Below are 14,653 nucleotides of genomic sequence, written 5' to 3'. Positions count from 1 at the left end.
ATGTACAGGAATTTATATATGTACAGGAATTTATATGCGCAAATCACCAACCGGTCTCTAAGCGCTTGCTTAGGGGACCCGTCCTGGTATTCCCCTGTGAGATAACCCCGGCAGGGTATCCGCAAGGTGAAAGCCAGGCATCCCGCCGCGAGGGGCCGTTGTGGAGATTAAGCAAGCTATTGCCCAGAGTCGCAGAGTGTGAACCCGTGAATCGAGTAGGCACCGGAGCGAGAATTGTCGAGTCCATGGACATTTTTTTTAGGACTCAAGACCCCGCCGAGCCGGGAATTAAACCCTGGTCCCGGGCTGACCTCTGCTTCTGCTTCTGACCTCTGCTTCCAGGTCTGCCTCCTCTAACCAGTGAGCCACACTTCTCCAAATGCTCTTTGTTGTGTTTAGATTACATTGAACTGGAACCCGGAACGGGTATCGCTCTGATCAGCAAGGCCGAGCCTAATACACAATACAACAAAAACAATGCCAATGCTGCTACCTGTTCAAACTATCTTTTTCCTTAAAATGTATAAGCCATACACATTTGAAAGCTCATTAGTAGCTCTTTATTTTATACAAAACTCAAGTCATTACAACGACTTGCGCTGGATGGCGCTCTAGGACAAGGAGTAGTAAAATGTACTATCCAACACCTTCCCTATTGTACGTAGACTGGAGTTGGAATAGCAAATTATACTACTCCTAAGTCGAGCGCCCTCCAACGCAAGTCATTGTAACAACTTGCGTTGTAAAAACCGCTATGTAATGTACCTCGATATAAATGTATGCTTTCTAACGTCATACATCCCACCTGAGAGGCAATTCACACAGGGAAAACGAACCCTTAGAAGTCAAGCCGCTAACCCAAGCAGGTGCATAGCACAGGTCAATGCAGATTAGCTACAATAGGTCATTTCAAGGATAATTACATTTGGTGAAAAATAACAGTAATGATAATTCACCGGTAATGCCAAAGAACTGTACAGAAAGTTAGTTCTAGCTACATCTTTCCCATGAGCAGAATGTGGCATGTCCAAGTTACGTAAAAGAGTTGGAGGTGCCGCCGAGCTTTTTGCCGGGGCCGGTTTTCGACAGATTTTGGTACAGGGCCGAAAACGACCCTGTAACAAAAACAGCCCCCAGGGGCCCAAAACCGGCCCCAACCCGTGCGGCGCACCGGGGGATTGCCCGGTGCCCGCTATGGCCAGTCCAGGCCTGCCCACAGAAGCATGCCTCTCTGCCGTCATGCTATTGGCTGTTTGGTGTATCATTCCACCTCCTATGGACAGCTTGCATTGCAATACATGAGGAAATATTTTACCTCTCAATAAATACAAATCATAACACTTTACATTCCTATTTAATTTGAATTGTATATTGGAAGTAACCCCGGGCACCGTACCCTGATCCGCCAGCGGAGTTTACGGAGGTTTACCAACTCAGCGCTCCGCTGGGAACAGGAAGTGGAGGCAAAACTACAAATCCTTGCCGGAGCAGAGGACGACCATCAGCCCCTGTGCCACTGGGCCCAAAAAAAGGGTAAAAAAGCCCACTTACCTGCTTTCTCGCATCTGCGGGCCACCCTACTCCTCGCGTGGTGTTTCCTCATTGCCACCGTCCTCCTCATTGCCCGTCGCAACCCCCTACGTTTTACGTCTTGCATGAACTGCAGTTCATGTAAGACGTAAAACGTAGGGGGTTGCAATGGGCAACGAGAAGGAGGACGGCTGCATCGTAAAGACACCACGGCGAGGAGTAGGGCGGCCGGCAGACGCGAGAGAGATGGTAAGTGTGTTTTTTAACCCTTTTTTTCCATATTCGGTGGGACTGGGGCGGAGTGCAGTTCCACAGATTTTCTTTTTAACTCCATGGAACTCCGCGGAGTGCCACTTCCGCATACTCCACCCAGGCTTATTTGGAAGCAATATTTTGGTTTCTTTTTTTCCATTGCTGTAGACATTAGTTTTAAATAAGTATACCCTATTTAGTTTGCAATGCTTGTGTTATGTGGTCGTGTGCAGCGTCTCTGCCTGCAGATTCAGCTTTCCTTAAATAGATTCCTCGCTTTGCACTTTATTTCTGTTCAAACATTTGCATTTGTCAGAAAAGCACCTGTTTCACTGAAATGTATTTCTGAGTTAATTTACAAGCTGAAGAGGTATGTTCACATGCCCTAATCGTGTTTGCGCTTTGCAAATAAAACGCTGTAGAGCAGAGGGCACAGATGCAAGCTCGGCAGGGGCCACGGGTCGATTCAAGGGCAGCAGAAGCCCTAACAAAAATTAACCACGTGCTCCAAAGCCGCAAGAAACAGACACCCGCGAAGAGCTGTTGACCAGCAGGGTACCCAGACTCGCTGGTCCAAAAATCGACCACGAAACGTCCTAACCTCTATGAAGTAACCCCAGTGAGTCTGGCACGCACGCCGAGGGTCACAGCTGCGCTCTGCCACGAACACTGACACTCCATGAAGCTCTTACCCGTCTCCTCCACGTTTCCAGGCTCGTGCAGTCTGTTGTGTTTGACTTTGAACGTCTCCCCGACGGGCGCTCGTTTGTTTACTTCAAAGGGCACGTGTTGAGGCAGTGAAGTTTGTGGTGAAGCCCGGGCAGGCTTGGCAGAAAGCACAAAAGGGGCCGTCAGCACGCACCCTTCGTTTATGTTGTGCGGGCACCAGTCCAGGCAGTGGTTAACCTGAGAGCTCTGCCGGGCAGGCGTCCCTGCCATTCGTCAGAGTGTGTGTACACAGGTTGAAGCCTCTGCTGACACTACAGCACGTGCTGGGAATCCACAGAAAGCTGCGGGCCTGGCTGACCTGTGTTACTTCAGCTACACCACCTTCCAAGCTTTCATTTCAGGTTGGAAAGTCCTGCATTTAGAGGAACCTAACATGGCGCCCTGCGGAAAGGGAAAGGGTAGGTGTGCTGGGCGGACTGATTAATATATACTGATCTCGCTGCAGCATAGAAATCTCTGGTTTATTGATCCTGATGAAAAAGGCCAATTCTGCTGGTTAAATTAAAAGGAAAAAAAGACTGAAAACCAACAGGCAGAGTTAAACAATCCAAAAACAACAATTGGCAATTTAATGTCATGGAAATCCGTTTCCAACTGCTATACCCTGAAATTATCTCCAGGAAAAATAGCAGTGCTGATCCGCTAGTATAAAGCCTAATTCTTGCTAGATTAGACCAATTGACTGCCTAACTCAGACATCTAGCCTCATGTCTCTGAAAGGAGCACTGGATTCAGCAGCTGGAATAGTCTCAACCACCAAGAGGATAGAAGACACAACATCTGTAGTTAAAACACTAAACTGGCGACGAAGGGATAGGTAGTGCGTGCTAAGAGCAGCATGTATTATGTTCCAAACTGGGGCATTATTGTACTCGTCATAACACTCGTTCATACTTAACACAAAGACACTTATTATGAATCTCTAAATCCGGCTGGTATTCCCACACCAAATCGAGCAATTACAACGTTTTTCCCTGGATTTTGGGATAACTGAAGAATCCAGTAATTCATGCATTTCTTTACGACTCTGGGGAGAAAAACACTCACAGTTTAAACCTGCTCAGCGCAGGTGGAAAGTGTCAGCGGGAGGGCTGGTGGGAGAGCGCAGGAAAGTGGTCTGGGGGGCTGGGGATTAGAAAGCAGAGCAAAGTAAACCCACTGCACTTCTTGACTTTTAAAGAAAGTTTATTCCAGTCCTGAAACCCCGGTAATATAGCACTTCTAGCTGCTCAGTATCCTGCAAGCAACTGCCATCCAGGCTTCCTACCACACAAAGGAAAACAGTTCTAAATTTCAGATTCTTCAGAGTTTGTGCTAACAAACTGAAAACCACCTAAACCAATTAACACATAACAAAATGTATAACATAACATATCGGCCCCTTTACACAAAATAAATCAAAACAAAAATAGGTAAACAAAATAGACAAAACAAAAAGAAATACTATGAATATAGAAAATATATAAAACAATAATTTCATAAAGGATTACAATACTGCTGAAATACAATATACTAAATGTGACTTACTCGATAATAGAGAGAAAACAATACACTGGATTAGAGTAATACGTGGATGAATACAGAACAAGAATTCTAGTTAACAGATATAATCAGCTAACCATTTAGGTTTATTTCTTATCCTTTGGTTATCATGTTCTTGTCCATACCTTTCTTGGGATTTCTCAATTTTCAAATTACTACTTTCTCAGTATCCAAATCACCACTCGCCACCTTCCTCATATCTTGATCCTTGCTCTCCAGAGCTTGACCAACCTCATCCTGAGATGCCTCTGTCTCAGCATCCACCAAATTACCACCTGAATTAATACGCACATCCTCACTCTCTTCAACTCTGGGATTATTTCGCCCACTATCTTCATCAATATCCTCTGAAACTGTTTGGCTCATACCTCAATTAGCTTTTTTTTTATAAACATTCACATCACCTGTCAAAATTGCAATTATTTTTAAATGACACACTTTGCCATCACTTAAGTGCACTGCATTGCGAAGAATCTTAACAATTCTCATGGGTGCAAAAAACGGACTCCCCTTACGTACTCTCCAAGGTTTTGTGACCTTAACCTACATGCCAATCTCTACATTGGGCTTTGCAACACCTCCACTTGAGTCATATGGAATGGAATGGAATGAGATTTTTAAAGCGCATGGCTGCCCGAGAGCGTCCCAGCGCTGACAGAAAATCTGGATAGCTCCGTTTACTTGGCAGTGATCACAATCCTTGTTCCTACCTCTTCAATAGAAACTCCATCCTCAGTAGATCTTACCAACCAATCAGAATTACTTTTACTTCTGGCAGCTCTACTCCACATCACTTGCAAAAAGGGTAATACCTAGCACATTGTTGACCGAAGTCCTGTATGTCCATACCATTTTTAGGCTCTCAATTCCCAATCCTCATTATTGATATTGGCTAACAGAATAGCACCCTTAAAAACTATATCAAAACGCTCAATCATACTAATCCTTTTAAGACTGTAAAGCGTGTAGTACCAATGTTCGTAAAATAACCTTTTGCTTTACTATAAGTAAATTGGACTCCATTGTCACTGATAACGTGAGTAGGAAACCTCTCATCCACAATTGTTTTGTCCAAAACTATCAATACAGAATCAGTATCAACCTTACTCAATGCTTTCACTACAGGTCATCTAGAAAAAGTATTAATAAAGGTGTTGATAAACTTAGATCTGGCACTAATAGGGCCAATGTTATCAATTGGTACAGTTTCCCAGTTTTTTTTTTAAATAAATGGCTCCCACATGTTTGGTTTCTAAGTGGATACGGTCCTATTGGTATTTGAACATGCAACAAAATTCCTTACAAACCTTTCTATACATATATCCATACCAGGTCACCAATACCATCTCTTGACATCCTCTTAATTTTAACAATACCATAGTGCACCTCATGACACGATCTGATGGTATTCATTTTTAAAGTGTGTGGTGGTGCCACTTTAGCCCCTTTTTTCAACAATTAACAGTCTACTGTCAGTACCTTTCTAACTTCCCACGTATTTCAAAGAATTATCTCGGTCACACTTATTTGGCCAACCGTTCATCACAAACGTCTTAACTTGTTGCATCACCTTATCTTTAATGCACTCCTCTTTCCATTCACATTTATTAAAGGCAGGCATTCCATGAACATGTACTAAAGCAATTTGATAATCATCCCAATCATTTTCTGTAGTTTCCTTAACATCTACAGGCATTCTGGACAGAAAATCTGCTGTGACACTTTTCTTCACCTGAACGTATTTCACACTATAGAGAGAACCTTGCAGTGTAATGGACATTCTTGCAATTCTTGGTGATGCCATGGTCATACCTTCAGTGGTTTATAACTTGAACAAAGGTTTGTGATCACTGCGTAAAATACACAGTTTAGTCCAAATAAACAATGTGAAATGTTCCAACGCCCACACAAATTTTAATTACTGAATAACTTTCCTCTGCCTGAGTCAAAGCACGGTAATCAAAAGTTATTGTGAGTTCCCTTCCTTCCTTTTCCATTACCACTCCCCCAGACCTTTGTTACTGCCATTGTTAGCACAATACTCAGCAATTCAGGATCACAACTTTTTGAAGCAGTAGCCTTAGTAATATAATTGTTTACATCATCAAAAGCACTTTGACATTCTTTGCTCCAGAAACATTTAGATCTTTTCTTCCATTAATACCTGCTATTGAATGTTTTATGTGCAAACATATTTACATTTTTAGCATAATATTCAGCCAATCCTAGGAAAGAGCTCACTTCATCCTTGTTAGTAGGTGCAGAAGCATTGAGCATTGCTACCAGCAAAATGGGTTTAAGCTTGATGCCATTTTCACACAACACATGGCTAAGATAAATAACTGACTGGACAGACAATTTACATTTAGAATATTCTACCATTAAGCTCTTTAACATATAAAATGCTCAAAACATTCTGTAACACTTCATCGTGTTCTTTCTTATCCTCTCCATGTATTATTTCATCTTAAAAACAATTGACATTCTTCAATTCTCAAAACATTGGTGCATCAATCTTTCAATAACAGCAGCAGCGGATGCAAGACCAAAGGGCATCCTTTTATGCTGATAACACTCAAATGGTGTGATAAAGGCTGTGTACTGTTTACATTCATCATGTAAAAAAATGTAGTGGGAAGAGACAGAGAGATCAAAGGTTGAAACACACTTTGCCCCATTCACCAAGATTAATAACTCGGAAATTTTGGGAAAAGAGAATTGGTTTTGCCAAAATGTTGCTGTTCAAATAGCACAAGTCCATGCATAACCTAATGTTGCCAGTACTGCATCGAGCAAACACCACAGGTGAGATCCATTCAGATGACTATTGCCTCTACACTATCAGCCTTGACCAATTTTTCTAATTCCTTCTCAATTTCTTCCCTCAAAAGAATGGGAATGTTCCTGGCTCTATGGACTTTGGGCATCGCTCCTTCCTTTAAGGCTATTTTGTATTGAAAATCTAACACATTTCAAATGTTACCAATTAAAGACATTGGGGGATTTACTTAGCATGTAGATACCAATAGATTCACCTTCACCCACAATCAAACATACCAGGTTCAGGATTATTGGGGTTCAAAATAATATGTACATGTCCTTGGTCAAACCATCTTAGGATCAAGGCAGGGACCATTTTTTGCAATGTATAATTTGCTAATTGTTTTTCTATTTTCGAATCTAAAACCAAATATTATGTAGCGCAACAACTCTATCCTTTCTCCATTGAAACCCTGAGGATTTATGTCTGGTCCATTAAGTTTCGCACCAAATTAATGAACGTACATATTATGCCATACCTCTTCGTTAACAATTGTATACGGAAACCCAGAATCCGCATACATATTGACATTGATACCCCCAATCCTCATAGCACATAAAGGTTTCTTTCTCTTAATATCTTGACCGGATATATTCAACACTAATGAGTCTTTACTGTCTGTAATATTATTTATCTGACTGAAATCTTCTTCCATGTTAGAACTGACATCATTGATACATTTATTTTGCTTATCTTTCTGCGCACTTTAGAAAATTTCCTACCGCACCAAAATAAGAACATTTTTGTTTTAAACAGGGTAAGACTTACTGTACACTAAATGTGATTTACTATCACATCGATAACACCTGAGATTCTTTTAGTGACTTGAGCTGTTTGGAGTTTTTTTCATCATTACCCTTAACTTTCCCTACCTCCTCATCATACGTATCTTTCACACTGCTTTTTATTGCTTTAGCACTACTGCTACACAATTCAGATTTCATAACCTTGGCCAAAATGTCTTTAAACTCTACACCTCCACTTATCTATAACCTCTCCTGAATAGTTTGATCTCAAGTGTGCATAACAACCTGATCTCTAATAAGATCTTCTTGTAAGTTGCCAAATTTACAATCAATAGATACATTCTTGAGAGCAGCAACATACTCATCACTGTTTCTGTTGAAAAAAAGATTATACTTTATAATTCCTAATCAAACATTAGGAGCAAAGTAGGTATCAAAATCATTAATAGCTCTCACAAACACACTTGTATCCCCACTTCATGCACTCTTATACATATTTTCATAAACCTCTAAACCTTCTAGAGTAGACCAAATGAGTGTAAAAGAAAATTCTTATTAGGTGAAATTTTCCCACTTAGTTAATAGTTGCTAGTTGATTAAGAAAATATGCTTTCGATACTGCCCGCTTCATACATGGTTGACAACCAGCAAGCCAGAACGGTTGTGTTAGAGCTAGAGAATTGTTCTGTGAAGACATAGTGGAATAAATGATTATGATTGATGAGATAAGTTGATATGCACAAGAAAAGAAAATCTTACTACCTCAATAATTCGTAGGATGTATTATGTGCATTCTTGCATTAAATCGCCGAACGGTAATACCGGTAGGAGGCGAATAATAAGTACACTTTAAATCAGAGTCGGTGTCACTCACTGAAGAAATCTTCCCAAATAAAGATGGCAGCACGTTGCGTGAAATCCTGATAACGGTATGCAGTGTGTTGCTCGCCTTGTAATGTCATGCGTTAAGACTTCAGTGTTAAGGGAAACTGAACGCAGACAGAGCTGCAGGCAAACAAAGAGCTCAATGTCTTGTTGAGGTCCTGAAGGTGATTCTGTTACCCAGATGGGTAATTCAAATAACGCTAACGATGCCACACACCTTGAAACGATGACCGACAACCACTATCCAGGTATTTGCACACAAGAAAAATACACAGACGCAGTGGGAGGGTCATATTGTGATGGTAGGTAAAATATATGCCACTAATCAGTAAAATAAGCAGTGTGAAATTGTTCAAGCAATAATACGGACAATAAATAAAATGAAGAGAAACACTTGAGAATCCTCACTTAGGTTTGATTGCTGTTCCAGGACCTAGTCGCCAATCTTGTAAAGTAAATCCACTGCACTTCTTCACTTTTAAGGTAAGTTTATTCCAGTCCTGAAACACCCACTGGCATAGCATTGCTAGCTGCTCAGAATCCTCCAGGCAACTGCCCTCCATGATTCTCACCACCCAAAGGAAAACATATCTAAATTCCAGATTCTTAAGAGTTTGTGCTAACAAACGGAGAACTCTAGCTTAACCAATTCAAACATAACAAAATGCATAACATAACAGGCAGGCTTTAGCTTGTCAGAGGGGAGCATTGTCTTCTTTCTGGTGCTGCAACAGGGGTCGGAAAGGGGCCGAGCTGCACTGCTGACCACACAGCATGTTTAAAGGATTGGTGTCTCCAGACCCCAAGTTATTGGGTTTGTGTGCTTTGCAGTCCTGATAATCCTAGAACCGGAGATACTCATAACTGTGAGTGGCAGAATCCACTTGGACTTATAACTCTCAGTAAAAATCTGCCTTTTGTAATTAGGGCCTAAAAGTGTAGAAGATAAAAGAAAATCGTGAAATAAAGACATCCTCAGAGTAGAAATCCCAGAGTTCTATAAATAAATATTAAAGTCATAGTTCTTGCCTTGCGCTACACCATGGATATGGTACAGCATTCCACCAAAGATCAAGAAAGACCCTTCTTTCTCTAGCTTCTAAAAAGAGATCAACAAATACCTGCCAAACAGACACCATGGGCAAATTCAAAGATTTTAAAGGATTCAAACTAGTTAGGTAGAGTGTTAACTCGAGTCAGTCAGTCAAATAAGCTTTATTTGGTTTACCAAGAACCATCAAAGCGCACAAATTAAAAAAACAAATATATCTTTAAAAGTATAAAATACTATTCATACAGTATAAAATGCAAAAAGAGTAAAGGACACCTTTCAAATGTTCTCAGGTTTAAAAAATCTGATAAAAATAAAACATCAATTGTAATATCAAAGGCACAGCGGTATTTTTCTGACACAGTATCTGTGCAAATTTCGCAGATCTAGCAGGGGACTAATATATCCTTACTTAGCTTTATCAGAGTCCAGTGCTATAATCTAACTGAAGAGAGCACAGGAACCCCAGCTAACAGAATTCAATCCTTTTTTTTCTTTTTTTTGGTGTAAACGTTTTTCCCAGTTCACAAATAGTAAGATAAAGATGGAAATAATATAGTCTTCCTCTCACTAGAGTACAACGTTAGAGGGTTTGTGCCAAACATTGGCTAAAAAGCGACTTACAGAAAAAACTATTACTTCCGAGGTGTCTGTTTTTAAAATTCTGTGCACAATTTTGTAAGGATTAACCTTCAGGTTTAAACAGACATGGCATATCCATTTCCTGTGGTGTCCAAGGTATTATGGGCAGAAAAACAAAACGTGTTCCTCCATCTCAGGTACTGACAATAAGCAGGGCATTTATCTGAATTTCGCTCTGTTGCCCACTTACTTGTAAAGGTTTTTATTGGTAAACTACCCAACCAAAATCTCACAAACAGACTTTTGGCCAGGGGAGGCGAAATTATATCAAGAAAAACTTCAAACTTTGGGATAAGCTTAAATTCAAGGAACTGATTGGTCAAACAACCTAAAGAAGCCGTTGTTAATTGTTGGTCATGCAGGGAGGCCCAATGCCTCGTTTTAAGTTCAGCAGCCTCAGACGTTCAGATGTTCTCGGGGCTATACCACAGCCTGCTCAGCCCCAATCTCCTACACCATTTTGAGATATATTGTGACCAAGGGATTTTGAGGACACCATTGGTCTTTATTAAATTCCTCAGAGTGCCCCCATAACTTGAGTCATGTCTGGATCACCTTGAAACAAATCTTACGATTCAAGCTTACTACAAGGCAAGACACCTGAAAATACAAGCGTTGCAGGCAACCACACCTCAAACGTTAAGGCAATTTGCAGGATACCTCAAATACCACTGAGATTACTTTGAAAAAGTGTGTGCAATACATGCAAATAGCCCCTCTAAGGAGATGATTGCAAAAAACATTGAGGCAGGATCAAGAGTAAAAATCCTGGAAAACATCATCTCTGAATATTCCACTGTCACAATGAAAATGGCACACTACACAAAATGTACCTAAGAGTCAATAGTCAACAATCCCATGCAATTGAATCACCTGTCCAGATTTTATTTTAATCAAGTTCAAAAACCTACCACTTTCTAATATACATCACTATTAGAGAAATGCATTGTTTCTGTTCATGCCACATCATACCGTATAGCACTCTGACATTTCAACTGACATAGCCAGGACTATGGGAAACGTCAAATAAAAAAGTTATGATTGATGTAAGGATGGTTATGACTATTCTTATTTGTAATAGTGATGATAATCACAACAACAATAACAATATTATTCATTATAATAATAAAACAACACAATAAGCTCAGTTTATTGTTATTAATCATATTATCTCTGGTAGTAATACATCGTAATAATAAACATACGTATTACTATTATTATTATTACTAGTAGTAACAGTAGTAGTATTGTTATTATTATTATTTTTATTAAGAATAATTCCTCCACATAGGTAATATTAAGCTTTGACGCAAAGATGTGAAATTTGTCAAGTGCATCTGCGGAGCTGAATTTACTTTATTTTTGCTAAGTATGTGAAAAAAATTCTGGCTTTTTATGCTTCCGGTCCAGCTCCGGTCCTTTCCCATTGTGCACCCACATCTCTGCTCCAGGCAGAAAATGTATACACCTTGTTTGTCTGTGTGTTCTAAGCAGCGGTGCGCCTGCACCGTCCCGCCGTCAGGTACGGCTGCCGAGAGGAGTCCTTCTGAAAAGATGGGGGATAAGATGGGGCGCAAGGCTGTGAACTGTAAACAAAACCCCAGCCGAGTCTCCGTCCGCGCGCGGGACCGCAGCAGGGTCTGCAGGCTTCAAGAGGACGCCTTCCTCTCCCACTGACAGCCCGAGGACGCAATGGACGGCTTGCTCAATTGAAAGTGGAAGAGGTGCCATCTATGCTGCAACACAAGGGAGGGTGCGGCTGGAGAACGGGAGCTGGGCAGCAGGGTGACAGCTCGCGACGTGCCTGGCTGTGCCAGCGTTTGGACAGCGGCTCACGCGGGCGGGCCACTGACTGGAGATTGAAGCGGCAGGGTACTGGCAGCCGCGCCCACCGCGCACCCAAAGTGGTTTGATCCACCACAGGCCCTGCTGAACACCGCCAACGGGGCACTGAGGTGCTTGGCGTTCCTGAGGCAGGTGGGCATTGGGCACCGGAGTCTGGCGGTGCTCCAGGCTTTCCGCCAGTTCCGGGTGCAGGGATGATTGAAGTGCAGTGGTCACTGATCTCGCGGACAGTGCACAGAGGTGGACACAGAGAATGAGCTGCCTGTCCACTCAGGGGTAGAGGTCATTGGTAGGCAGTGACACCGATCGCCCTGGCAGTGGTCAGAGGCTGGTACGGGTCATTATCTGCTTTTCTCCCTCTGGCGGGGGTGACTAATGGCCAAGGGTCTCTGATAACCCTGGCAGTGCCAACAGTTTGACGCAGGCCACCATGAGCTTAGTTTCGACTCGGACAGGGTGACTGAACACATCAGCAGTGGCAAGAGGCTGGCCTCTCCCTAGGGTAGGGGTGACTGCTGAACAGCAGTGGAAAGGTTAGGGGGCCATGCCCTGGGGGAAGGGGGTCTCTGATAAGCAGGGGTAACTTATCACCCTTTCTGTGCCCAAAGACTGAGTGTCTCCCTTTCAGCCTTGGGCAGCAGTCTCTAATAGGCAGGTCGCAGGAGACATCCTGGTAGGACCGAGTGCTGCATGCAGGCGATTAACTCACTTTCTTTTCAGGTTCAGTGATTCCTTCGGCGCAAAGAACCCTGTGGCCACCGAGGCTTTATACCAGGGCCACTGGAATTATGCGATTATGCGGCCCCTGCGTTTTTCGCATCATTCTAGATTTGTCATATTTGCCACATAATCCATTATGTGCTCTATAATCTGAAGATTTTAACAAATGTTTTTTTGTTGTTTTAGCTTAAACGGTTCAAAAGTTACTTAAAATGCAGCAACGTGTTGCGCGCAGTGGAAGGCCCTTTCCTAAGGTGGACTGGGCACTTTTCTGTTGCTTATTGCTAGATGTGTCAAACTGATACTAATGAAGTGCACCCAAAGCCCACACAAATAAGTAATACTATCAAAAAATGTCTATATTACGCCGCACAATTTGCATTTCCTTGCTGCTTAATCTAGCCCTCCCCTGCCACATAATTCCAGTGTCCGTGTTTGTAACTCACAGATTACATTGCATTACGCGACCGAATGCCCTTATAGCGCCTGGACACTGGTGCAGTCAGCTCCATGCACTTGCTGTGCTGCTCAGCTCTCCTGGGTGCTGCTCCTGTGCTGCTCAGCTCTCCTGGGACAGGGCTATGGTCACATGAGCAGTGTCGCAGGCGGGTGGAGATGGTGCGGTAGTCGGCTGTCCGCTGGCACTGCTCAGAGACTGGCATAGGTGACAAGCCCAGATGTCTGTATCTGCTGTCGCAGGGACTACTCCGTGCCATCGGAGTGCCAAGAAGATGGGCAAGTGGGGAGGTATGAGGAGGGCAGTGACACGCTGCATGCACTATGCTACTGCGGATGCCCACAGTGAGATGATCTAGGCTGTCCTAGGGCACAGCCCAGACACTGGTGCAAGTACCGAGCTGCGTATCTCTCCCGTGGCAGGGGGTATTATGCGCTGAAGGTCCTGGCAGTGTTGTGAAGCTGGCGCATTACCAGCTGTGCCTGGCTCGCTTGTGGCAATGAGTGCTGCGCACCGACTATCGCGCCAGTGCGCTATCCTGCTGCCAGTGCATGCCCTGCCACTCACTGGCTCTCTTTTTTCACATTCCATCGTGTATGTAGTGTCCCAGTGCATTAAGTCGCTGAGTGTTACTGTGCTAGGCAATCTTAACGCGCATTGACGCCGATGCAAGTGGCGAGCGCCTTGTCCTGTGTGAAATGACCTCTGAGAATGCGCAGTGCCCGGGCAGCCCGCTGTGCGCGTAGACGCAGTGCCTTAATGTGGGTACAGACAGGGCGGTAGGACTGACCTGCCAGCCGCCTCTCTCGGACATTTCTCCACAGCAAGTCCCAGGCTTTGGTGGTGGAGTCCCGCAGCTGCTCGCTGAACGACCTCCGGAGCTGCTGCTGCCTCGGAGTTTTCCTTTTCCCGGACATGATGGAGACACCTCCGCCGAACCCTCGGGCAGATGCTCTGGGAGCCCTGGGGCTGCCCCCGCGCTAGGGAGGCGCATGGGTGTGTCCGCAGCCCCTGCAGCCGTCCGTGCTCGGCTTCACATCACGGCACCTCCCTGCAGCCGGGCACCGACGGACTCTGCCAGTGGCCTCGATCCCTGCTGCCCAGACGGCGCCCTCCCTTCTCCTCGTCCCCTTCCCACCACTGAGGTAACGGGAACGAGACAGGCGGCACCTCCCTGCGCGCGGCCTCCAGACAGCGCCGAGAGTCACTCCCACCCTTCCCGAGAGGAATAAAGACGGCTGCTTCCCGCCTCCTTCACCTTGGACAGCCCTGACTGCGGCGCTGCTGAACTCCTCAGCCCAGGTGAACCGCTACCTGCAGACGTCCCAAGGCTGCCTGAACCGGAAGCAGCCTGTCCGACAGGGGGCACACTTTCTGATGGTGACTTTCATGCCAGCAACTATCAGCAAGTGTTTACTAGCACCGAAAACCGA

General features: G+C 43.9%; 1 protein-coding gene across 1 annotated transcript in view; it reads right to left on the bottom strand.

Moving 5' to 3' along the window:
* The window catches only part of STARD13 (StAR related lipid transfer domain containing 13), a 419,590-nt gene extending 405,314 nt beyond the window's left edge, over nucleotides 1-14,276 (bottom strand). Inside the window, exon 1 of the mRNA XM_086935118.1 lies at nucleotides 14,011-14,276. Within this exon, the coding sequence (XP_086791244.1) occupies nucleotides 14,011-14,137 (127 nt within the window). The 5' untranslated portion in view covers nucleotides 14,138-14,276. The remainder of the gene's footprint in view (nucleotides 1-14,010) is intronic.
* Nucleotides 14,277-14,653: the final 377 nt, after the last annotated feature.

This window comes from Lissotriton vulgaris, chromosome 8 (assembly GCF_964263255.1).
Source record: "Lissotriton vulgaris chromosome 8, aLisVul1.2, whole genome shotgun sequence".
NCBI lineage: Eukaryota > Metazoa > Chordata > Amphibia > Caudata > Salamandridae > Lissotriton > Lissotriton vulgaris.
The sequence above is the reverse complement of the archived record's forward strand: the minus strand, read 5'-3'. Positions and strand labels throughout refer to the sequence as shown.